This window comes from Ostrinia nubilalis, chromosome 8, assembly GCF_963855985.1.
Source record: "Ostrinia nubilalis chromosome 8, ilOstNubi1.1, whole genome shotgun sequence".
Taxonomy (NCBI): Eukaryota; Metazoa; Arthropoda; class Insecta; order Lepidoptera; family Crambidae; genus Ostrinia; species Ostrinia nubilalis.
Window position 1 is genome coordinate 3,858,291 of NC_087095.1, and position 27,607 is coordinate 3,885,897.

The following is a 27,607-nucleotide window of genomic DNA, read 5'->3' on the forward strand; positions in this document are numbered from 1 at the left end:
CGATAATGCCGGGTGGGATACTTCTTAAGCCGCAACATTGGAGTACATGAGATTATTATACTTGTATAGATCGCTCAACGAAAGTTGAGACACATACACTGATGTCTTATTTGAATAGGTACAGAACACAACACATTCAAGTTCAAATTTTAATATCGAATATGACACTGTCTGCTAAAAAGCTTTTGTTTTTCTGCAAGCGAGATAGAAAGTACTTGTCAATGCGACTGCGCAAAACGTCAGCGTACAGCATAAACAGCTTTTATGTTATTGGCCTCAACTCTCGCTGCATGACCGTATTGGCACGGTATTGGTAACGGATTAATACGAATCGTATAAAATTATTTTCCATAAAGTCGCTGCGTTTTGACCAAGTGCGAGTTTCTGTGAACGCAAAATTCGTAAACTACCTAGACAAAGAAAAATAATTAGAACTCTACTTTGTTGTATGATATGCCTAATGAAGCTATATTTGATGAAAAGACTAGATTTTGTACCTGTTATTTGTAATTAATTAACTATGAGTTTCCCTATTTATTTGAAACAACATTTCATTAACCCTCTTTACTGGGACTGGACCATAATACAATTAACTAGCGCTTTAGCCCGCCACTTAGCTAAATTCGCCTCTGATATTATTCTGATGTTATAAATAACATGCTAAGTATTACATTGTAAAGTTTCATCTGAACTCGACCAGTTTTACATGAAAGTGTCAATATCTATCCGTCCTAATAAACATTCGCGTTTATCTACGCAATATAAATAATCAAGCTCTGTGGAACAAAAATCAATTCAGCTCGAAGATAACATTTGACATTAAATTTTTTGTAACCGAAATAAATATCTGAACAATAAAATAAAACTTCAACCGCTTGAACAGCAACGTACAGTACGGATCATTAGGAGTAAAACGCTTAAAACTTTGAACTCGTAACTTTGTCTGGGGGCTCTTATTTTGTAATTTTCAACGTTTCCATACTTTCCATTTTGCATTTGTCAGCAAAGGAAATAAAGTTTTGGAAGCAATCAGTCTATTAATACTTTATATAGAATTTTTAGAACTATGGAATCACGAAAACATTTTTTATTAGGTATTATTTAATAAACAGTCATTTTAGAACCAATTTTCGCTATATTTTAGTACTGTGCCAAAGGTGGCATTTGCCAATTTTTGTGAGGACACTCTTAGGCTGACTTTCACCACCTTATTTTAACCGTAACAATAACGTGTTTTTATATGGAATTTTACACATTTTTGACGTTTGTTAAAGTTAAAGTTTTCCACAATGAACGGTCCTGCGCTGCCCGCATCCAGGCTCTTCCCGCGACCTTTACCAGATCGTCGGTCCACCTAGTGGGGGAGGCCTTTGTCCAGCAGTGGACGTCATTTGGCTGAAAAGAATAAAGTTAAAGTAAGACAAGTAAGTGCAACTCAGCCTTAGAAAAGATAAATTTTATTGGTAAAATAGGTCTCAAACTAAGTATTATTTTAATGACGTAAAACACACACGAAAGCTCCTCATGATGGATAGTCGACCAACATCAGATTCTCGCATTAGCGACATTATCCTAATGGTGTCTGCCCTTTCGGAACTCAAACCACTAATGTAGACACAAGGCTTGTAAATATTAACCGTAATTGAATTATCTGAGGCACATCTGGGGTCTCTGGCCATTTATGTGATTTGTACAAAATGTTAACTATACTATATTTAAATATTTCACTGTGAAGATATTTTTGACGTCGACAAAATACCTATGCCCAATCAAAAAATGTCTTTCTTAAAAAGATGTTTTTTCTCATTCAAGACTTTAATACTCGGTAGGTGAGGGGTACAAGGGGAAGGACATGTAGGTGAAAAGTCCATACAGCCTTTCTTGTCTTGTCGCCTGCATGCCCTTCCCTTTATAACACTCACCTACCGAGCAACAGACAACCGTACCCTGTTACAATCGTACCCTGTTACAACCGTACCCAGTCTCCCCTACTTCTACGTAAGGAACAATTTTGATGTGATGACTATCGTACGATACTAAATACAACGCGATTTATCTCTCATATCTGGTACACGCAATAATCAAATCAATGCACATGACTTGCATGTTACGGATACCTACGCCATATTTGCCTCGATTTATGGAGGATGATATCACACACAATTTTCCATCTTTATCGGATTTTGATGGTATGAAAGATACCCTATATTGTACATGAAAAATGAAAATGATAAAATCTTTATTTAGTATCTTTAAAGATACTCATTTTGTTTTTATTAATAACACAAAACTGTCGTCTGCTCGTTTGCCTCCTGTCACATAAAAAAAGTCTCGAATTAAATTATATCAATTAATTAGGATGTTAGCGCTGGTAGGGTAAAAAGATTATGAGACATGTAGAGGCTCCTTAAGAGCAAAAGTAATACTATTTATTAGTCTAAACCAGTGTTTTTCAACATTTTTCATGACACGACCTAGTATGAAAAAATTTTTGGCGACCCCCCGACCGTTCTTTTTTTTTCATGCATTTTATAATGTTGCACAGATGTTTGTATGGACCGAATACTTCAATCCATACAACATTTGCATAATTAGATTTCGGATTAATCTGTCTTTAAAAGAATTTTTTTTACTGAGGTACTTTTTACGACTACTCGCGACCCCCATAGAGGCCCACAGGTTGAAAAACACTGGAGTCTAAACAAATAAAGAAATTTTGACTTTCACTTTGAGTAGGTAAATTAAGAAATTAATAAATATTAGTTATTTCATTGATTTATACCTATCCTAAATATTGAGCTCGTATTTATCAAGTGACCATTTTCTTTTAAAATTGATTAATTTAATGATTTAGTTTTACTAAATACACTTTGATTAATTAGATCGGCTTATTTATGTGCTAGACGCGGTTCCCGAACCCTGGGGTTCCGTGGAAAGGCCGCAAGGGTTCCGTAAAAAATATTATCCCACGTTTCGTGACCGACGTTGTTCGCGCGCACCGACATGTTTAAAATAATTGCATAAAAACTTTATTATTTTTCATTTAAATTTCCATTTATCAAAGTAGGATTCCGCTAGGAAAAGTATAATCAATTAGGGTTCCTTGGCAAAAAAAAATTGGGAAACCCTGCAGAGTACACCTTTCTCTTTGGTAGTGCGAAGGTAAATAGGTACGGAATCAGAGAATTGACTTCACTAAAACTAATTTCTTAGATCAATACCAGTAAGTCTAATTTTAGAAGGAATAATAGGGCTGTTCAAATTATGATTAATTTCTCAAACCAAATAGAGATCTTGCTATTAGCTAAAGTTTCAAATTACAAATATAAACTCCCATTTCGGGGTAAATCATAATTTATTTATTTATTTCTTAGGACAACTAACAAGATACAAAAAATACATGTATAAAACGTTTTTTGAATAATACTCGTATGCCTTAAATTGATTATTAATAAAACAGAAGTCTTATCAACTAAGGATTCAGGAAAATGTGGCTGCTCTTGTGGCTCTTTCTTAATTAAAAAGTAGTCATTTCAAGGAAAGTTACAAGCAATAGTTCCTTTGGTTCTTTGCAGAGATTTAGAACATTAATTGTGCTAATTTTATATGCACCATGTTTACAAATATCTGGTCCAGGTAATTTAAAAAAGAGTCATTTATTTTTATCTAATCAGTGCCATTTGAAATGCCTGGTACTGTTGATACAGGCAGGCCATGTGTCACAGTAAATATATGAGCTAAAGCAGTACGGAAACTAAGCCCTTTCGTCGAGTTAAATACCTACACTTCAACTGAGTGTTAGGGTTGTCACTCTTAATCTTTATATACCTATTTAATAAGGTTTTTACTTACTTATTTATTAAAACGTTTATTTAGGTTATTTAATTATCAAATACGTAATTTAATAAATTATTTGACTAAGTAGTTAAAAAATATTAAATTAGGTACAATTCATCACTTAGTACAAAAGCGCGCTAAGCAAATTACTTTATCAAATAGAACACACAAATTGTTAAGAAGCGTAATTACGTAATTTAAAAATAACTATTACAAAATCAGATGTAAGCATTTTATTTAAAAAGTAATATTCAATAATTTTTACCATTCAGAATTATTAGGAAAGTTTAAAAAATGAAAGTTCTGGTTTTGTAGATGCCGAGTTAAAGTAGCCGTAAACTACGCAATACACTCGTGGCATGTTTTTAAAAATACAGCGGACAGTGGATGCAATAAAATTAGTATTAAAAACGCAACGCGCGCGACACTCGCGACGGATGGACTGCGAGGTTCGCTTAGAGCTCGTGTAAAGCGTGCGTCTGTGTGCGTGAGTCTGATTTCGAGCGTTTGTATGAAGCTTCCGTACTGTTTGATTTATCTACTGTGCATGTGTCGTATACGCCCGCCATACGCCCCTTATGGTAACTCTATCTACAGTGAACAGCTCTATTCAGTTCCTCTCAGACCGCGGTGCTTGCAGCACGCTCATAATGTCTAAAATACTTATACAGTGCTTATTTTTAGTAGTGTGGTTTGTGAATCTTGACTGCCAAAGTTTCCAAGATAGACCGAAAATCATAACGTCAAATGGCAATATCATACTCGAACCAGCATTAAACAAAAACATATACTTGCGCCTCAATGGACCTAAATCTGCAATATTTGCCAAAGATGTCAACTTACTGGATATTTCTAGAAACAGTGAACCTTCCCAAATATCTTCGACTAATGTTGATACATATATCAATGGAATAAGTGACATTCATCGCCGATTAGACATTCTAGAAAAACAAAGCTCCGGGCTCCCACAAAGTTTGTGGTTCAACGAAACTTTACTAACGAGAAGAGTAAATAGGCTACACACTCGAGTTATAGCACTAGCAAGTCAAATCAGGCGAATAACAAGAGACGATTGTCAATTGAACCCGTGTAAAAAAGGTGGTACTTGTCTGAACTTGGCAGATGGCTATCATTGTCTGTGCCCATCGAACTGGGAAGGCCAGGACTGCGACGTCGACGTAAACGAATGCAGAAACTTTGCTGGGACAGACTTGGGCTGTCAAAATGGAGCTACTTGCATCAACAAACCTGGCACCTACCAATGTCTTTGCAGCCCCGGTTGGTATGGCTTGCATTGTACAAGACGTGAAAACGACTGCTCTCAAGGAAATTACGAAATGTGTGGCTTCGGCACTTGCGTCACTACCAACAGTGGAAAGGGCTTCCAATGCATCTGTAACCAAGGCTGGGAAACTAACGGAACTGGTGTTGCTTGCTTGACGGACGTCAATGAATGTGATGCTAGCCGAGGTCATCGTTGTTCAGTGAACCCCAAAGTAGACTGTATTAATTTACCTGGATCGTTTAGATGCGGACAATGCCCTGCAGGCTATGAGGGAGATGGATTTACATGTAGTGATATTAACGAGTGTTTGACGATTCCAAACGGCGGCTGCAGTCCTCTAGTAACCTGCCACAATACTATCGGATCCCGAATCTGTGGCTCCTGTCCTCCTGGTTATCAAGGTGACGGAATAACTTGCACTTGGAGAGGAACTTGTAACATTAACCATGGTGGATGTCACCCATCGGCGCAGTGCGTGGAGAATATGGCAATAGTGCAGTGTATTTGCCCATACGGCATGGAAGGTGATGGAATAGGGTTACACGGCTGTTACATTTCAACTGACGGGAATACCACACAGCGCTGTGAAAATAATCCATGCGGTGTTCATGGTCGGTGCCATCCACTTTTGACAGGCTATACTTGCTTGTGCTACGAAGGATACAGCGGTGCCCATTGTGACGTCACTGCAGATTACTGTGCTCACAATCCCTGTGAAAACGGTGGAACGTGCAAACCAGACGTAAGTTCAACAGGTGGATTTAGATGCGAATGTACAGCTCAGTTTACGGGTACCTTGTGCCAGATCAAAAAGAGAACTTGTGGAGGATACTTGGACGCTGAAGAAGGTAGTATTGTATATCCCCTTACTAATACTTCATACGATCAAAACGAAAGGTGTGCTTGGGTAATACATACTAATCCTAACAAAGTTATTAATGTTACATTTAGTAAATTCCATTTGGAAAAGGAACCCGAGTGCATGTATGATTTTCTTCAAATACATGACGGCAGAACATCATCTAGTCACCTCATTGGAAGATTTTGTGGTACTGATTTTCCAATGGGTGGTAACATTGTATCTAGTCATAATTATTTATATTTTTGGTTTCGTTCTGATTCCACAGTTAATGGGCCGGGATTTTCATTACATTGGAATAGTGTAGAACCCCTATGTGGAGGAACGGTAAATGCGAGTACTCATGGTGTTATATCTTCTCCAGGGTCACCTGGAAAATATCCACCTAATCGAGATTGCTACTGGCATTTGACCACAACATTAGGCAAAAGAATTGCTTTACATTTTTTCACTTTAGACATAGAAACTCATCCCAATTGTAGTTATGATTTTATCGCAATTTATGACGGAGAACTTGTAACTGATCCATTAATTAATAAATACTGCAACTCAACTCAACCTCAGCCAATACAATCAGCTAGTTCTGAAATACTTATTCACTTCCACTCTGATTCATATGGAGCTGGCACTGGGTTTCAAATATCATATGCTCCCGTAGAAGGTATTCCTGGTTGTGGAGGATATTTCACTCTTGATAGAGGTGAAATTGTTTCCCCATCATTTGATGGTCAGTACTTAAATAACCTGAGATGTGAGTATAGAATAAATACCGGTCCCGATACTAAAATTCGCCTAGAATTCAAGTCCTTCAATTTAGAACGTTCAAATAGATGCAAATTTGACTATCTCAAGATTTACGACGGTCCTTCAACAGAATCAAAACTTGTAGGTAAGTTTTGTGGTGCTACTTATCCGAAGACGTTTGTATCATCATCCAACAATCTCTTTTTTATCTTTAAGTCAGACCGCAATGTAGCTTCAGATGGTTTTAAGATAACCTTTGAAACTTTTTGTCAGATAACCATATTTGGAGACAGTGGTGTCATTAAATCACCAGGGTACCCTTTCAGCTATCCAACAAACAAAAAGTGTGAATATATTATAGGCACAGTGCCTGGAAAAGCTATACAACTAGCCTTTCAAGATTTTGATATTGAGGACAATAATTATTACAATTGTCGATATGATAATGTTGAGATAAGAGACGGTCCTGATATAAACTCAACTCTGTTAGGTAGATTTTGCGGTGGTTCCGAACACATGCCTCCAGTTCAAACATCCACGCACAATTACTTAAATGTACGTTTTAATTCTGATATGAGCATTTCTGGAACAGGTTTCTATGCTAATTACACAACAATTGACACAGAATGCGGTGGAATTTACAGAGAGCCTACTGGGCTCATAAGTCACCCCTCTGCAGGCAGTTTAACGTATAAAAATGGTCAATCTTGCTCTTGGATGTTGATAGCTCCTGAAGGAATGCATATAAAGTTAGTTTGGAATCATTTTGATATTGAGATTGGGAGGGATTCATGCATGAACGATTACTTAGAGCTTATTGAGTTAGATGCCAGTAATCAGAACGAGTCTTTAGGTAGATACTGTGGCTCTACGCCTCCTCCATCTTTATCTATTTCTAGCAATCGTTTACTGATGAAATTTGTGTCAGATCAAAGTATCCGGTTACGTGGATTCTCAGTTTCTTACACGTTTTTGGATGAAAGTACACACTGTGGCGGAAATTATGTAAAATCTCACGGAATTATATACTCTCCAGGGTGGCCGAAAAAGTATGAACCCAACAAAGATTGTAAGTGGTTTATCAAAGCACCAGTTGGACAGCAAATTTTGTTAAATATAACAGATTTTGAAATAGAGCGTCCTATTCGGAACCAATGTGATTTTGGTGACTATTTGGAAGTTCGTAATGGTATAACAATGACATCACCATTAATTGGCAAATACTGCGGTAGTTTTAAATCAAAAGTTATCAAATCCATGACTAATAGCTTAAGTCTTCATTTTCACTCTGATTTTTATCTTACTGGAAAAGGATTTAAAGTTGAATGGAAGAGTACTGCTACTGGATGCGGCGGAACATTAACCAGTTCAAGTGGGTCTATAACTTCTCCCAATTATCCTGAAAACTATAATGAAAATGCAGAATGTTTCTATAGAATTGTAACCAGCCAAGGATCTCGAATTAGGATCAGTTTTACAGAATTAGATTTGGAAAGAACTGCCTTATGCAGAGACGATTATGTGGAAATTTTTGACGGCAGAGATGAAACTTCTTCAAGTCTTGGAAGGCACTGTATAATGAGCAATAAAGTAACTAACATTCAAACAAAATCGAATGCTGCATTTATCAAATTTAGATCGGATTATTACAATTCAGGAAAAGGTTTCTTAATAAATTACGAAACCATTTGTCAAAATAACATCACTGGGATGTATGGAATAATAGAAAGCCCTGACTACCCTAGCCACTACCCTGAAAGACTGAACTGCCTTTGGACAATAAGCGTACCACAAGGCAATAAAATAAACATTACTTTCACTCACTTTGATATTTTCTATCGTGCTTCGTACCATCATTATTATGGAACTTCGATGCCGAGACGCAACAGAGGAAGTAACTGCAGAGATGACTATCTTCAAATAAAAGAATCTAATGAAGTCGACTTTAATGGAAAATACTGTGGACATATTGCGCCTGTATTACACACCACTAGCAGTAACTCCTTACAAATAAAGTTTGTGACAGGAAGACCCTTTTTTCCTAAAACTGGCTTCAGATTAGAGTGGGTAAATTACGGTTGTGGTGGGAGACTTTTCAAGAAGTATGGTTCTCTTAATCTAGAAAAGGATGAAATTTCTGAGGGGCCTACTGAGTGCCAGTGGATTATAGAAGGGCCTTTAGGGACAAGAATAAACATTAACTTTGTTACGGTTTACATGTCTGAAACTAACAATTGTACAGTTGATGCAATAGAAGTATATAATGGGCAAACTGTTGACTCACCGCTTGTGTCTAAGTTTTGTCATCAACTAGATGCGGGTCATACCTTCCAATCGAGTGCTAATTTCATGTTAATTAAATTTACAAAACGCTCTACCTTGAAAGACATCCACTTCAAGTCTAGCTATTACAATTATAAAACCACTTGCGGTGGTACGATTCGGTCTCGGTCTGGGATGATATACTCTCCAAATTATCCCAATAACTACGATAATGATATTAACTGCGTTTGGACTATTACTGTTCCTCCAAACCATCGCATAGAGTTGAATTTCATTTTTCTCGATTTATATTCAATAGATTCCGATGAGACTGCTTCTTGTCGTGACTCTATTAAAGTTTATGATGCTTTACATTTTGAAAATACAAATTACAGCCAAATTATCTGTCCTGGCACTCGCACGAAACAAATTATTTCTAAGGGCAATACCCTAGCGTTACAGTTCACCACTGATCACTACGGGACTGCTAAGGGTTTCAAAGCCAATTTTACTGTTACCTGCGGTGCAACTTTAACCGCACACTCAGAAGGTGTGATTTCAAACGATAAGTACATAAGTCATTCTAACAGAAGTTGCATATGGACTATAATGGCACCAAGACCCGACCAGAAAGTAACATTGACAATCACACACATGTCACTTCCAAAGAAAGTTGACTCTGTTGCCAATAGAACATGTCCATCAACTTACTTGAGAATTTTAGATGGCATTGATGAAAACTCTCCTTTGTACAATGAATACTGTGGAAGTTACACGCCGACGGTAGTTAGTCACGGTAGCGCACTTACCATTGAGCTAGGAACGTATGGTGATCAAATCACAGGACAGTTTTCCGCGCATTATACTGTACTAGACAATGCATGTGGCGGCACCTTGACATCTGAGGAGGGAGCCATTTCATCGCCTAACTACCCCAACCCATATCCACCTAACTCAGATTGTGTGTGGATTTTAGGCACATCGCCAGGAAATAGAGTATTCATGCTTTTCGAAGCTTTCGAATTAGATCTATCGGAAGATTGCAACCAAGACTATGTAGAAGTTCGTGAAAATAATGGAGGAGGTCCTTTACGTGGTGTGTATTGCGGAAATGACATACCTACCAATACTACTACTGGAACAAAGTTGTATATTAAATTCCACAGTGATAACATCGGATCTAATCGTGGTTTTATTATCAAATACGGGTTTTTACATGGCAATGATATTACAGGAAAAGAAAGAGGACAACTAGCATCGCCGTTATACCCATATGAGTATTCAGGTGCTGGTGAATACACTTGGCGAATAATTGTTCCTGAAAATAGCATTTTATTAACAATTTCACGTTTGGAAATACACACTCAAGGTAATGTTTGTAGTAACAGATTAGCTATTTATGACGGATATGATGAAGATGCACCACTTTTAGAAAATCTTTGTGGAATATTAAGAGGCAATGAGAAATCTACTCGAACAACATCTAATGTAGTTTTTATTAAATTAAGCTTAGACGAGTCCAACACGGGTTCGTTGTTCCTTATCGACTGGAGTAAAACCGATAGCAATGAACTTGAAGTCAATACTGACAAAGAAATTAATTGTGGTTCAAATGAAACTTTGTACGTTTTACCTGGTAGCTCAACTAATTTCAATTCACCGCATTATCCAGAAAATTATGATGATAACCTTAATTGTGAATGGAAATTTGTAACACCACGTGGTCGACATTTGAAACTTAAGTTTCCATCCTTTTCGATTGAAGAAAGAGAAAATTGTTATGCAGATTCTGTTTCCATTTATTCAGCTAATAGCCCTTCACAGTGGCAGCCTTTGAAACAAAATATCTGCCTTAGAGAAAACACCACTGACACTTTTAATACATCAATGAACAATTATATGATGGTAAAATTTGTGACGGATGAATCAGTTACCGCAAAAGGTTTCCAAGGTGTAGTTACTTCAGTTTGTGGTGGATTGATGACTGCATCATCTGGTCATGTTGAGCCAAGCTATCGAGACTGGATGTCGGGTAGAGGTTTTACTTTGCAATGTGACTGGATAGTAAAAGTAAGACCTGGACGAGTCATAAAATGGCAGTTTTTATCTTTCAACATAACAAATGAAAATGACTGCACAACAAATGTGATTGTACGTAATGGAGAATCATCTGAATCACCATTCGCAGGCAGTGGGAAATATTGTGGGTATGAACATGAAGACAGGAGCCTTTTCACATCTACAAGTAACTCACTACATATTAGTTACAGAACAACCTCAAGACAGAGACAGTTTAAATCTTTTGTTATTTGGTACGAAGAGCAAAATATAGAATGTGGAGGTACATCTGAACTAAGCTCTGGCCATAGTTGGGAAATAATAAATTCACCCAATTATCCATCAGTACCGACACCGTATATGGAATGCTCGTGGGTATTTAAAGGACCACCGGGAGAAATTTTAAGAATCGATTTTGTGGACAGGTTTGATATAGACAGTAGAAATAGTGACTGTTCTACAGAGTACGTGGAAGTGCGTGACGGATCGTCCGCACTATCGCCATTGAAAGGTCGTTATTGTATTGAAAAGCCGGGCACTATAAAAACAAGTAGTAACTTGATGTATATCAAGTATTCTACTCAAATATCTGAACCTAGAAATGGATTCAAGGCAAATGTTTCTGTTGACGTTTGTGGCGGGACCATATTGGCAAACGCGGGGGAGTTGTCGTCGCCAAGTTATCCTCATATGACGTCTTTGCCCGTCGGCACTGTCTGCGTGTGGGAGATTATTGGTAACCCTGCTTACACATTTATGCTGAAAGCTCAAGACATAAACTTACCAGACCCTGAATCACCTTGTGGTACCAAAATCACAATTGAAGAAACTATTCCCATGAACCATACCGTAACACTTTTGCAAACATATTGTAGTGATGTAATTTTAGATCGTTCTAATACAGTGACAGAAACGTTAACAAATAAAATAACTATAAAGCTTCATATTGGAAAATCCAGTAGCTATTCACAAGTTTCCACACTCCGTGGTTTCCGATTTACTTTCAATTCGTCAGTACCCATATGCGGCGGTTCTATTACTACACCGCAAGGTTTTTTGACGACACCAGGTTACCCTAGAGACACAACGCTACGATACTGTCATTGGCGAATAATGGTACCCGATAAAAGCCGAAGAGTAACTCTAGAGTTAATCGATTTCGACAGAAACGCACAGAGAATTGGAATTTACAACGATCTAATATACAGTTCGTCTATTCTAACTCCAAGTGATAATTATTCCTTGTCTTCAAACATATACGAATCTAGTGGAAACACTATAGTCCTCTATGTGTGGTTAGTACCATCTATGGGTTCACATCATCGATTTAAAGCAAAATTCCACTCAGACAATCTTGCTCTTTGTGGGGGCACTTTAAGTGGTCAAATTGGACACCTTGAATCACCTGAACTTGATCGTTCATATACATGTAAATGGCAATATAGTATAGATACTTCGTCTGACGATTACTCTAATTCAACAAATCCTATAGGTAATACGATAGTTCTAACCGTTTCTCTCAATTCCTCATCAAATAGTTTTAGATGTCTTCGGTCGGATCCAAAATTAAATATAATAACTAATATAAATAATGCAAACATTCTTTTCAATAGAAATCTTTGTCGCAATACTAACATTGTCTATAGAGTGCCAACAAATAGGATTGACTTTACAGCGTTAAAAGGTAAATTCGGTTTACTTTATTTCAACCTTGATTGGAAAACACAGCCGTGTGGTGGGGTGATAGAGGTTAATGAAAACCCAGTAAATATATTAAATGTTCCTGCGAATTATAATGACTCTATAGATTGCGCCTGGATTATTGCTGTTCCTATTGGCAAAAGAGTGGAAATAACGCTGGAGGGCACTTTCCAATTTGAATGTGGCGATGAATTTATTACAATTAACCAGGGCACAGACGAAATTTCGTTAACAATTGGAGATTATTGTAAAAATAAGAACCAAGACGCTCCGCTTCAAGTCATGTATACAGCTTTGTATGTTCAGTACCACTCCAAACCAAGAAATGAAACTAAAGTAAGACTTATCGCCAAACTAGCACAAAATATCTGCGGTGGACACCTACTAACTTATGAATCTGAATTCACATCACCAAACTACCCTAAAAGTTACACAGAGAACCAAGAATGCACCTGGGAAATAAAAACAGATTTGGGAAGTAGAGTGTCTCTTAGATTCTTGGGGCGCTTTGCAATCGAAGGTCAGCCTGGTTTGTGCACAAAAGATGCTGTTATCATATATGACTGGAAAGACAATGCCTACACTGAAATTGCTAGGCTCTGCGGCCGAACCCCACCTCCAACATACAATTCTACTTTTAACCAAATGAAGGTAATGCTACGAACAAATGAAAATATAAACCTTGATGGTTTCCAAGCTTCGTGGTCACGAATCTGTGGTGGAAAATACAATGCAACCGAAGAAGAGCAATATTTATACAGTCCTGGGTATCCACACAATTATTGGTCTTCTCTAAATTGCAACTACGAAATATCTGCGCCAAGTCGTAAAGTTATAGTGAAATTTTTAGATTTTGAGTTGGAGGGTCCCTATCCTGAATGCAATAATGATAATGTAACGATAATTGCAGAATCTTCATATGCCTACATATTTAATTTGTATTGCGGGAATGAAATTCCGCCAATGATTCATGAAGAAAAAGTAAATATCAAATTTCAAACTGACATTTTTATTTCAAGAAGAGGCTTTAAGTTGTCATACTGGGTGGTTCCATGTGGAGGTGAAATAACATCTCCCACGGTCATTTCTTCAGGTCCAACTGCTTATTACGAGACCAATTTGAATTGTTCGTGGAAAATAACCGCACCGAAAAACAAAATCATTGTTTTAGATTTTAAAATGTTTGATTTAGAGAATAATGAAGAGTGCTACAACGATTATGTAGCAGTTTATAACGGCTTAGAGACCGATGATAGTAAACGTTTAGCTCTCTTGTGCGGACACTTAACTTCGAATGATTCCAGCTTAGTTATTAAAAGTTCAAATAATACTATGCTCTTGGAATTTATAACAGATAGCAGTGTTACCGGAAAAGGATTCAAAGCTGATGTATCCTTTACATACTCAGAATCGGTAGGTTGTGGTGGTCATATTGATTTGACATCATCCACTGTCTTAAAATCACCTTTTATCAATTCTCTATTTGTTTACGAAAATTTCCTAGATTGTGTCTGGACAGTAGTCGCCCCAGTTGATCGTATCATCAAAGTCCATTTCACATCATTCCATATAGCTCCCTGTGAAGGTGTAAATCAAACTGCCATAGGATATAATAATTGCGATTGTGATTTTGTTGAAATTAAAGATGGCATCAATCCGGAAAGTGCTATAATTAACAAATACTGTGGCTACAACCTGCCAGCAGACATAGTGACTTCGGGGAACACGTTGAGCGTGAGACTACATACTGATGGAGAAATATCTAGCACAGGGTTTGAGGCATCGCTTAGTGTTTTACAATCAATTTGCGGTCAATCGAATTATAACGTCACTGAAAAAGCTGTTACAATTCGATCTCCAGGCTATGAACAAGGGTCGGTACCCCGCGGTGTGAACTGTGTTTATAACCTTCAAGTTCCTAATCAAATTTACCAAACTATACTTCTTCGGATCAAGGGATTAGACCTTCAACCAGGTGTGATGGATGCGAACCAATGCGATCGAGATAAACTGATTATATCTGAAACAAAAAACGCAAGAAATCTTTCCCTTGGAAAAGATTATTTGTTGAATAGTGATACCGCGTACTATTTCGACACAGCATATCTATTCGATTCGACTACCACTCCAACAAAACACACGTATTGTGGAAAACAGAAAATCATAGAGTTTTATATGACAGGACGAGTAACCATCACCCTGCAAACATATCCAGAGTCTGATTCATACAGCCATAAAGGATTTGAAATAGAAGCCTTACAAAGCGGTTACTGTAGTGAAAACTATACCGAACCTTATGGTAGAGTGAGATCTAATGACGATAATTATTATATTAGTGACAACCGGAAAGATTGTTACACATTAATCACGGCTCCTGAAAATCGTACAGTATCTGTATACTTTTTAAGATATGGTCCAACGTACTGGAACGATGATATGTACTTAGAAATCCACGACGGTAATAGTACATCAGCGAAATCTTTGAAGAAATTGGATACTAATTTCAATGACATATTGGCTGCGTTTTCTACTGGGAGATATATGTTAATACACAACCACGTGGCGGATAACGGTTATTTCAGTTATGATCTAACGTACGTAACCACTGATAAAGGACCAGGATGCGGTGGGAGCTTGCACAGTGATGTAGGAAGAATCACGAGTCCATTTTACCCTAATATATATCGGCAGAAGGCGACTTGTGAGTGGGAATTGGAGACGCCGCCGCAGTCACGTCTCCATCTGCGCTTTAGTGTGTTCGATCTGAGCGCAGTGTGCGATCAGGTGTACCTGCAATTGGTCGACAGGAAGGGCCGGGTCATCTCCTCATACTGCACCGAGACCCCGGCTGACTACACCAGCGAGGACAATTATGTCAAAATAGTATTTGTTACCACTATGAACAATGGTGGCACTGGTTGGGTTGCAGAGTTTATAGCTACGACGCATTAGTTGGATTCATACTTAGATGATCAAACGAACTTACCAAGTGAAGTTCGATCTGAATTATCCTGTTTTCGCCGAAGAGATTTATTTTACCGTGTAGTAGTACCCCTGTACGACAAGCCAATCCGCACACAATATTCAGCGTAGTAGTAGTAAAAAACAAAAGAGCGGGCAACCCCACCCCTACCACGCTGTGGGCTCGTTGTCCGAGCGGTCTCATTATATTTAGAGAAGAGATGACATTGACGTTTACCTCCAGGGAAGAAGATATAGAAATCTTCGGGTTGGGAGGGACCTTAAATCTCTTCGGCGAAAACAGGATAATTCAGATCGAACTTCACTTGGTAAGTTCGTTTGATCATCTAATTATCCTGCTTTCGCCTCCGAGATTTATTTTACCGTGTAGATGTTTAGAGCATGGATCAATGTCCATGTTAAATGGTTAAGAGAGTAAATGTCAATGTACTAAATACATAATAAAGCAATATTTTTGTATTATAATCGTATTGCATCACTTATTCATAACAATAACAAGTATCACGGTCTCAACAAGATTTTGTTCATTATAGAGTATTATTATATATATTTATTTGTACTTCTATTAACTGTTAAGTACGACTACTGATTGTAAAAAGTTGCCAAGACAGTTGACAGAGCATCCTGTCTATCCAGCACACTGGCTAATTGTGTCAACGTTGACAGCGGCGCAAACCGCAGGCCATACTGCCGCGTGTCGCGTGCTGTGTGGGCCGAACGCCCTCGTGTCTACACTCCTTTCCTATATTTATCCAGTTTCATCTCAGAACTGAGCTTGACGACGGTAGTGGTTAACACCGAATCGATCACAGTGACTGCAAGGCTAACACTCTGATTGTTGTAAAACATAAGCTCACTTGCATTTTAATTAAATAAATAAATAATGTGGTTAATTAAAACTTATTAATTTATTTGGATACAGTTTGACCAGTATTCCAAAACAGTATTAATTTGGATTCCAAGTAACACTGTTGCGAGGAAAAAGTTTGGTTTCTATTTAATAGCACTATTTAATAGCAATCTTTTGATTCTTGAAACCTGACCTATAAATTATAATATTTATTAAAATAATTATATATTTCAATAAATTATATGATTTCACTAACGATATTGCTAAGCGGTGGTTATTTAATGTTATTATAGGATGCACCCGACTTTAGAATATGCTAAGAAAATAGAGTAAGGTAGGTACAATGATGTAATTGAGCATTGTAAAAATATTTATTTGTCAGTCATTTGGTGTAGTGGTTTCGAAACGGACTACTATGCCGAGAGGTCCCGGGTTCGATCCCCGGCCGGGCAGAAATTGAATTGATACATTTTAATTTCTGTGATGGGTCTAGGTGTTACTATGTATAATATGTACTTATGTATATAAAAACGGTATTTAAGTATGTTTATATCCGTTGTCTAGGACCCATAGCTTTGCTCAGTTTGGGACTAGGAGCGTAGTGTAAAATGTCGAAAGAAGGATATTAAAATTTATTTATTATTTGCGGAGTGTATAGCGGAGTCTGGTACGTTTTGTTTGATCAACGACTGCCAAATACAAAACTCACTGCCAAGGAAAGGTAAGCTTAAATGGGCAATATGGTACTACTGATGTACCTGTTGCCCCGGCATTCTATTTTATTTTTATTTTTTATTTATTTATTTTTAGTGAAAAAACGTATTAACGTCTAAAAAAAAATGGTCGCCATTCTAAGGCGAATTAATTGGAATTAATTCATGTTAATCGTGTAGAAATCTCTACGCCAGACGATAAAATATGAATTATGACTAAATATCAAACAAAGTTCAAGAAACAAAAAATAGTTTTATGTCATGTACTGAAACCAAAGCGTCTAACATTTTCTGAGACAATATTAAACCAAGCTCCTACTCCGTGTCTTTATTCAGACACCTTGATTCAGTCAGCTTCAGTATTATGACTGTGATGATTGAATTTTTATAATCATGTTAAGAAAAAATAACAAAATACTAATTCTCAATTTATACTTCATAGAAAGGGAAGAAAGACTCATTCATTATTATGAGTTTGTGGCAGCGTTATCGATTCGTAAAATAATATCGCATTATTTTTTGGTATTATTAAATAATGTCCTTAATCTAAATTGAAGGTTACAAGTAGTGGTAGTACTGGTAGGTACCTACATAATACATAGTTTATTTTATGTGGTTGATTCGTTCTTTGACTGACCAAAGTCCACTAGTCCGGTTGTTATTACAAGCGGCCCGATTTCTTTTTTGATGCGTCAATAATTTTCTATTACATTGATTACAATGTAATTATTATTGTGTTATATTTATAAAGACATAGTTATTATCGCTTTAACGCATAATTAGATACTTTGCTTGTCTAAAAGATTTAGCAAGATAAGAAATGATTCAATGTATTTCATGATGTCGCATCTCTTCTTATGAGAATTCTAACGTTATACATAAATAATTTATACGAACCAATTGTAAAACAGTACATGGAGTTAAAACTGACCTTTTTTTTTTTTTTTGTAAATAAATAATAATAATGATGATGAAGCCTTACTTTGTAAGACTATCAATAGTATTATTAGCATTAATCATACATTGATTAGTAGGTACAAACCTACATAATAATGTTTTTCCAATACAAGAAAAAATGACATCATCTTATGTACCGATACCGATACAGTTTAAGGAAGCTCTTAGATTTTATCTATTATTTATAGATACAAGCTGGTGAGACGTCATGAATAAAAAAATAAACTTTGTAAAAATATCAGGGCTAAAGCAAGGCCGCAAAGAGACAAACAAAAATGTTGCCTGTTTGTTCAGATACAAAACAAACATCCGTTAAAATAAGACCATAATTCTATTTGCTTTTCAATGGATATCGTGTTTATGTAATAAACATATTATATTAATAAGTTTCTTTAAACCATAAATGAATCTTTTGTTAAAAGTTTAATTGCGGTTAAAATATCATCCCTTTTGAAGTGCTTAAACCACATAAACTTTGTTTAGCATCTTATATAAACGCTATCTAAGTCCACCATCAAGGAACATTTTTTTTTTTTTTTTAACAAGTGGGTAATCTCAGAATGTACTCGTATCGACGGATGCGATTAAGAATATTCTTAATATCAACGTCTCTGCGCCGACGTGTATAATTATTTGTTTGTATAATTAATTATGTTTACTCGCATGGTTATGATGATTATGAAAAAAATCATCTGGGTTCGATTCGGGAATCGAATAGGTATCTCGGTCCAATAAATTCTGTAACCGGATAATATGTACATTGCATTTAAAATAAAAATATTTTAAGCGGCCAGCACATACCTGTACATAGATGGCGCGTCGTCTAGGGACGCGGGTTACCTTGGTGTTCTGGTCGGTCTTTAATGGCGCTTCCCGCGTTGCGCTGGCAGCGCTGGGCATGCGGCGGCGGCGGCGCGGCGCTGCGGCGTAAATAAAGGCGCCTGCGCTTGTGGAAGGCGGCGTGGTTGCGCCGCGGGCGGGTGATAGGTCTTAGCCCATCATACCATACAGCAGGGCGTAGCTTGTCGGTACGGTCTCTGTATAAAGCCTCGATTCACACAGTTATGCGAACGGCTAAAGCTTAAATTATATATTCAGTGCAGCAGCCTGGATTAGTTGTCATATCAAATAAATACCTCTTTTCCCGTTTTAGAGGATTATAATGAGTTATAGTTGTCGACCGTCGATGTAATTGGTCGACCGACCGGAAATGTAGAAAGATCTTTGTAAGTTTCCAACAAAAAAAATGTGAGACTGATAAGTACTCACAATCACAATGTCAGTTAATATGAGTCGTTGCATAGAAAACACGACATATTGTCATACTTCATATATAAAGTAGGCATTTATTTCCACTTCGACTCGGTTCGGTCAACAAACCGGCCTAAGGTTTATTTAGGATCTTTTATTCTGACCTTATAATAGCAAGTAATGAATCTACATAAATGTACCTACTTTGAATTTTGATCTGATACTTATTTCTTTCTTACTAGCCTTTGTATTTAGACCAATATCGATTGGTGTAATGTATAAAAATACGAAACAACAAAATTATTCAGTTACCCTTTGTAGCATTGAACAATGTGTATGGCCACAGGGTCATCGGTCGTTATAAAAGCAGGCGGAGGCTCGACTGGGGCGAGTGCGTCCGCGGCGCCGGGTCATCATGCTCCAAGACGGTTGATGGTTCATAAGGTGTAAGGCAAAGAAGGCAAGCTCTTAATGTGGGTAGTTTCGTAGAAACGCAACATTTTTCTGTATGAGCTCATTATGTTCTGTTTTTACGGCTTTTAAAAATGGCCGAAAAGAAGATACTTAACTCGTAAAAGTGAATAATATTACAATACCTGGCTATCTCGGTAGTTAATATCTCGTTTTTACTCGCTAGAGCAAAAAACGGCTACTGGTTAAAAAATAACCGAACATAAAGTGGTTGCTGGTTAATATCTCGTATTAACTCGCTAGAGCAGAAAATGGCTACTGGGTAACATCTCGCATTACCTCGGAGAAAAAAATGGCTACTGGGTAACATCTCGCATTACCTCGGAGCAAAAGAATGGCTACTGGGTAACATCTCGCATTACCTCGGAGCAAAAAATGGCTACTGGTTAACATCGCGCGTTAACTTGGAGCTAAAAATGGGTCAAAGTTACGCGTCGTGTCACAACGCTTATAATAAAAATGTACGAGCACTTACACAAAATAGTTGTTACAACCAACCTTGTGTTGGGTCTAATTCTCGTCACTACACTGCACAACTTAAAATAATTACGTTTTTTGTCGGTAAAAACGTCCTGGTGAAGTCACTTAAGCATTTTTCTTATACTGCGTGCGGTCGTTGCGCGTGCGCACAAAGGAATAATGAGACCGCTCGGACAACGAGCCCACAGCGTGGTAGGGGTGGGGTTGCCCGCTCTTTTGTTTTTTACTACTACTACGCTGAATATTGTGTGCGGATTGGCTTGTCGTACAGGGGTACTACTACACGGTAAAATAAATCTCGGAGGCGAAAGCAGGATAATTCCTATTTTTAGGTATATTGGCGAAAACATAACGCATAACTTTGAAGGAAACATTTTAAAGATAGTTGATTTGAAAGGTTTATCTATTTTTACTAAATCGTGTCATTCTTTGGAGTTACTAAAATAAGACAGAACAACTTAGCTTACATAACATCATGAAGACATAAAAATATATCTTTGTTGCTGTTGTATAATCACAAGCAAACAATTAGTTAGTAAGGCAATTTCCGCAGCAATGTGTGCGATTGAATTCTAAAATGGTTTCTTTAATAGGAAGCTATATTTAGATCCTACTTACTATTTCCTTTGAATTATAATAGTTTCTAAAGTTTGGTTACTTGCTTTTTGTCACAATAGAACAAGACGACAATCATTATCTAGGTCATAAAATATTTATATGAGCTGCGATATAATTCATTCAAATGATTACTCACGTGTTGACTTGACATGTTAGGTTAGTCTGGCGCTGTATTTGAAATTGTCCAAAGATTTATTAAAAAAAGAAAGAACTAGTATTTTATATTTAACTGACTGATCACTCAACTTGCTTTGACTAGATTTAAACATTTAGGCTGGTTTTATAGTCGCGCTGATCGCACGCTGACGGTCGGCGCTGACAGTTCAATATGTATGTAATTGAAGGGAACGTTCCTGAGTGACGCTGATCGCTCGGCGCCGACGCTTCATACATTTCGGCTCTCAGCGCTGACGGTCAGCGTGCATCAGCGTGATTCTAAAACCAGCCGTAGCTTAATTAAATAGCTATAATTCTGAGTAGCACGACCACCTTATTAACGCTTCCTTAGAAACTGTATACCTAGCACCCTGGAAAAACAGTACTTAACAAAATGTAATCTTCAGTCTTATATTTCTTATGCTACACTAATATTTAATTATAGTATTAGTTACAATAAATTATTATAATTAAATAAGCTAAGTTTAACTGTTTTAGGTAGAGATTAATAATTTGTCTTATAATATTAAGATGTTTCGTAGGTACGCTTCCATTCTCTGTGAAAATGTTTAATGTCTTTATTTATGTTTTATTGATAAAACAGTAATTTGATATGCATATAATGTTAAAAACAAGAGCCATTTTAACAATGTAATTCAATATAATAGCATGGATTACATTATGTTCATCTTATAAGTTTTAATGTGGTTTTGTTGTATTTTCTTTTACAATTTGATTCCTTTTAGAGAGGGACTTTCAAAGACTCCATTGAGTCATCATTGTAACTTTTATTATTATTTACATACATCATTATTTTGATAAACTTGTTATAAGTACGTTACATTCCATGTACCCGTCGATATTTATTGATATTTCAGAGATTTAATTTCAAAGGAAAAGTTGTTATGAACTGATTAAATGTAACAGAATTTAAAAGTGTTTGTTTTATTTTAAATCCCTTAAAATATTATTGAGACCTATAATAATTTATCAATGTGGAAGTCATGAGAGATATAATTATCGATGAGGTTGAGAATTACGCATTCATTTAAATGGAATTTACAGCATATCCGTTGCAGAAGTATACTTGTGGTATGTTTGTGGTAGTAGGATGTTCTGATGACAACAGCTACTATAAATTGATTCGTTAATTACAAACTGTATAAACCTTCCATGAAACTTGTTTGTGTTATTTGCCGAGAGATGTCACTGCTCTTTGAGACGCGTAAGGCTGTACCTCGGTGTCCAGGTATTTTTTCCCCGGCTTTATATACCTGGGCGGCTTTGACATAATTAACCTTTGTGAACCATTGACAACCTGTGTAAGAATAAGAATAAGAATAAGAAAAACTTTATTTGACACAAAAAAGGAAAAAAATAAAAAACAGAACAAAGGGACTTAAAACTATACACGCATATTTGTGTGCCAAAAAGGCGCCCGCTCAGCATTAATCGAGCCACGCGTGCATGCACGCGTGCCCCGACGCTGGTTTTCAGTTGTGTCAAGCATTAAATTGTCACCTACATATTGACGTCTTATTTATACCTAGATAAGAGTCCCTTAAGTGCGCCGAGAGTATCCGTGGTTTATTCACAAACCGCATGAAACCTCTAAAAATAGCGTCATCTTTCCAAGTGGATCTTTGAATTGGGCGCCAAAAAAACAAAGATATTTTTAAATTGGACTGATTTGGTCACGCAATGGATAACGACTAGACGAGACCGGCGCGAGCGTCCGCGATTAAGAGCCATTTCACAAAAATATTCCGCGCGAATTTAGGTAAAAGCTGTCAACGCAACGTCAAAAGAGTAAAAAGAACGCTGAAATGGACAAAAAAATCTTGAGCCGTGACCGTATTAAGACTTGATTTAAGTTATTAATTTTAAGGTAGAATGAGGTATTCAAACTTGATAAATTAATTTAAATTTTTAATAGAGTTTATTAAGTCTTTTATATTTCGATTCATAATGAAACACTATAATAATAATAATTAAAATAGGTATAATATGTAAAATATACAGGGTGTTAGGTAAATGGGTATATGAGCCGACACTAGCCCATGTTAACATGGTCATATAAATGGTATGGTGAAGTCAGAAAATTGATATCTTCATTTTAATTATTTTATTTTTCATACAAATCGGATTTTATAAAATTAATTTTGTATGAAAATTAAAAAAATTAAAATGATGATATCAAATTTCTGACTTCACCATACCATGTATATGACCATGTTAACATGGGCTAGTGTCGGCTCATATACCCATTTACCTAACACCTTGTATATTAAGTACAAAATAAAGACAGTCACATAGTGAAAAAAAAAATCTGCCCCCTTACAGCTCCATCATCGGACCCTGAATGCGAATAATGAAACACGAATAGGTATAAATGTAAAATATATATTAAGTACAAAATAAAGACAGTCACATAGTGAAAATAAAATCTGCCCCCTTACAGCTCCATCATCGGACCCTGGATACGAAATATTGGTCAAGGCGAATCACACAAGCCCAAACTCCATAGGGTTTCTATTGTTTTGTTACGGAGGTGGCCATTGCATCTCCTCCAGATCCATTATCAGACAGAGCTAAGAAATAAATAAAATAAAATAAATATTATTATAAGTAAACAAATAACTAAAATAATTCATATTACTATCTTACTTCTTACTAGTCCTACTAATATTATAAATACGAAAGTTTGTGTGGATGTCTGGATGTTTGTTACACTTTCACGCAAAAACTACTGAACATATTTTGATGAAACTTTACAGTACAGTACAGCAGTACTAGGCAGTCTGTGTTCAACTATCACTCGGGTCGGACGTTCCTATCGCAAGACCTTTGGTTCACTCAGTTCCGATACGACTCTAGTGCTGTGTGTAATTATTTTCGTGAATATGTTACGGTCAAAGTGATAAATGTGAAAATTATGAATAATCGCCGGTTATTATGAATAATTACCGCATGATTTGGTAAATGTGATTAATATGAGGTCATTTATGTGTGTATAAAACTAAATAGGCGGCTTAGGGGTGGCCCAAGGGCCACCCCCGCCGCACCTTAACCTATTTTTCACTTTAAATCAAAACATTATGTTATAGGCATCATGGAAAAGTAATATTATGCAAGAAACATTCCAAACTCATTATGCCAAATTATATTAATATTATGATATCAAAACGTTCTAAAGTTTGGCTGTACACGAGCACGTACACAAGATGTTGTTCTTTTTTATGAAATTTGTTAGTACTAAGGTTGAATTATTAAATAATCACTGTTAAATGTGATTAATTTATCACTTTTACCGCGACTGTCGGTAATTATTCATAATAACCGGTTATTATTAATAATTTTCAATTTATCACATTAACCGTAACAAATACACTGAATTTATTAATTTCTACGAGTGGATTTCATTTTGCCTGAGACCTACGCCATGAACCCTGAACCAGAAGACCCTGTCGTCAGCGACAGCGACGCTCATCCATCCCTGGCGTCGACCAGAATAACAATGTAAGGCTATAATTTATGACGATCTGTGACAAACTAAATTTCAAGCGGGTGAAGCCGCGGGCAATACAATAATATTTCATACTAGCTTTTTGCCCGCGACTTCTTCTGCGATGAAGTGGAAAATGGTTCTAATAGAATTAAAATATTCTAAGAAAATTAATTTTGTTAAATGATTATATTATTTTTTGATAAAAAATCTACAAATTATTATGTTTAAATATTTGAATACTTACAAAATTATGAGATCTTTCTAAAACCAAATTAAAACACTACACCTGCCGCAGATTTCTTTGTAAACAATGTTTTTTTTGTTTTTCCTTCAGGTGCTAAAATCACCAGGCTATTGTGTGCGCATACTCTGGAGTATTCCACATACAACTGGTCGTCGGAGAAGCATAGATTTCCATTAAGTCTACTTCCGCTACCATATGGAACCCCGCTAAAACTCGTGAGGGCGCCAACACTTGCTTTTGTCTCGAAAATTAGTATGAGCAGCTGCGCACGCGGTTGCCCGTTGCAGGCTCTATGCAACCACACTATTTTAAACCGTGGTCCCTAAGCATGAGATGGGAAACTGCACTCTCTTGAATTCTCTTGAATTTGATGGTGTTAGGGGAATCCTAGGAATGAATACAGACTTTCCAATGGAATCTCCTCATCAATATTGCGAAATTGCGAGTTTCAATGCAATGTTACGTTTTCACTTGTTATTTTATTGTAATCTGACCTTGATTTTTCAAACACGTGTCAAAATAAAAAAAATAATTTAAATCAAAAGTACCAAGGAATATTTCATTGATATCAACTTAGAAACAAGCACAGATCACAGAAACTAAAGGGAAATGTGACAAGGGACAAATTGGAACATATTGCTTGTGAAAGCAATGATGACAGTAGCGACGTCATTATGTAAACAGATTATATTGCTTGCATAGTACTAAAGATTATTCGAACGTTGAATACTGATACCGCAGTGGATAATGAGCACATAATTTGATTTCTTTGTGTGTGTGAATTTCTAATACGACACTGAGTTTCGAACTCAGCGCATTACTTAGCATCTCTCTATATTTCTATGGAACCAAGTTATCTCCAAAATAACATTCCACACCTTTTTGACCTAGTCAGGTAATCATTTTAATAAAATACGAAGCACGTCATCTATCAATAGGATATATTTATGTATATTTTAGAAGTTAATAAATTATGCATAAAATATAATAAACACTTTAGAAGTTTAGTTAAATCGTAGAATTTCTGAAAAACAAGTACTAAAATCGTACTGAAAAAAAAGTATTATCTTCTTCGTTCGTTCTTCTAATTTATTTATTAAACGTCGAATTTTATCAAAGACTTTGGACTAAAGTTTTTGAAAATATTTTATAGCCTACATAGAAAAAAATTAGTATTCTAAATCGTGAAAGAATTTTTTTCGCAGCCTATTGCCTCCAAACAAACAAACAAACAATTAAATCTTTCCTCTTTTATTAGTATAGATTTAACAACAAAGCTTCCCTCTCGAAACAAAACGCTTCTTTTTCTTCTTCACGAAACAAAACTCAAAGCGGATAAATAAATAAACAAATCTTTGGACAATTTCACAGCGCCATCTAGTCCAAAAGTAGGCAACCAATATGCTTGTGTTAAGGGTGCTAGCATAATGGATATACTTTTTTATAATTTATTTATTAAATTAAATACATGGTACCTACATATTATACATAGTTACACCCAGATCCGTCAAAGAAATTAAAATTCATCATTTCAATTTCTGCTCGGCCGGCCGACTCGAAACAGCCTCTCGGCATAGTATTAAATGTATTTGGTCGCCGTACAAACCACCGCTTTACGACACGAACGCACGTAAACGTCACGGCGGGAAAAATGACACAGGTCCTGCCTTGACGGGCGCTCGCGCCATACTAATCGATGTCGGCTTGCGCATTGTAATTTATACTGATATTCACATCAATATTTTGACAAAGTGGTTACTAATATTTAAACAATAACTGTAGAAATCAATTCTACAATGAATATTCTTTATTTTGGGATACTTTTATTGCAGTTATTGCTGTGTTTTTAAACCAAAAACCACGATCAAAATGTGACGTTAATCTTCAAATTTGCCAAATTATTTTTAGATTTTACTCAATAATGGTAATGAAATTCAAGAATCTATTTCATTAATGGACTACAAGAATATATGTCCGATGATTACTATATATTTTTAAGCTTATTATATGAGCATAAATAATAGATACAGGACTTTGAAAATGAGTCTGCGGCAATTTTTCCGTAAAATGGTTGTGGGAGATGGGGCACTGTGAATTAAGCAAAAGAGTTTTAGTAAATCCGTTTCATTAATGGTCAACATCAAGGATTGACCTATCTTTCGCAGTTATGAAATAATCTCTGGGTGTTGCTTAAGATAGTAATTCATGCTTCCAAAATCTTAGAAATTCGCACGAAAATGTAAAATGGCTCTTAACTAGAGATTCGATACAGCTGGGTCCTTATTTTTATGGCTTTTGTTTTCAACAAAAAGATAATAAAGTTTTTGTATTTTCTGCAACATGGCTTTTCATTTGTGAACAGAAACGATGCTTAGATTAAAATTTATATTGAGCTAAAGGGGAACATTCATGGATTATTTTTGGAGTACTCGTTGGCGCTTTGGAAGTCATAATTAGCTTACAAGCAGCTTTATTAAGGTGGGTGGACCATGGAAGGCCACTCTAACGAGTAAACGCTTTTTATTCCTTTATTAACTGGATAAATGAAAAAAACAAATAATCAAATAATAGTTTGTTTTATTGTGTACTAGTGATGGGCCGACTATGGTCTTTGCCGACTAACCGACTAGC

General features: G+C 36.3%; 2 protein-coding genes across 2 annotated transcripts in view; both read left to right on the plus strand.

The window, feature by feature from the left end:
• The window catches only part of LOC135073754 (tachykinin-like peptides receptor 99D), a 181,221-nt gene that overhangs the window by 110,772 nt on the left and 42,842 nt on the right, over positions 1 to 27,607 (plus strand). The gene's annotated exons all lie outside the window — the stretch shown is intronic.
• LOC135073742 (cubilin homolog) lies at positions 4,470 to 15,706 on the plus strand. Its single transcript, XM_063967906.1, has one exon. The coding sequence runs from the start codon at positions 4,488 to 4,490 to the stop codon at positions 15,696 to 15,698; it is 11,211 nt and encodes a 3,736-aa protein (XP_063823976.1). The 5' UTR covers positions 4,470 to 4,487; the 3' UTR covers positions 15,699 to 15,706.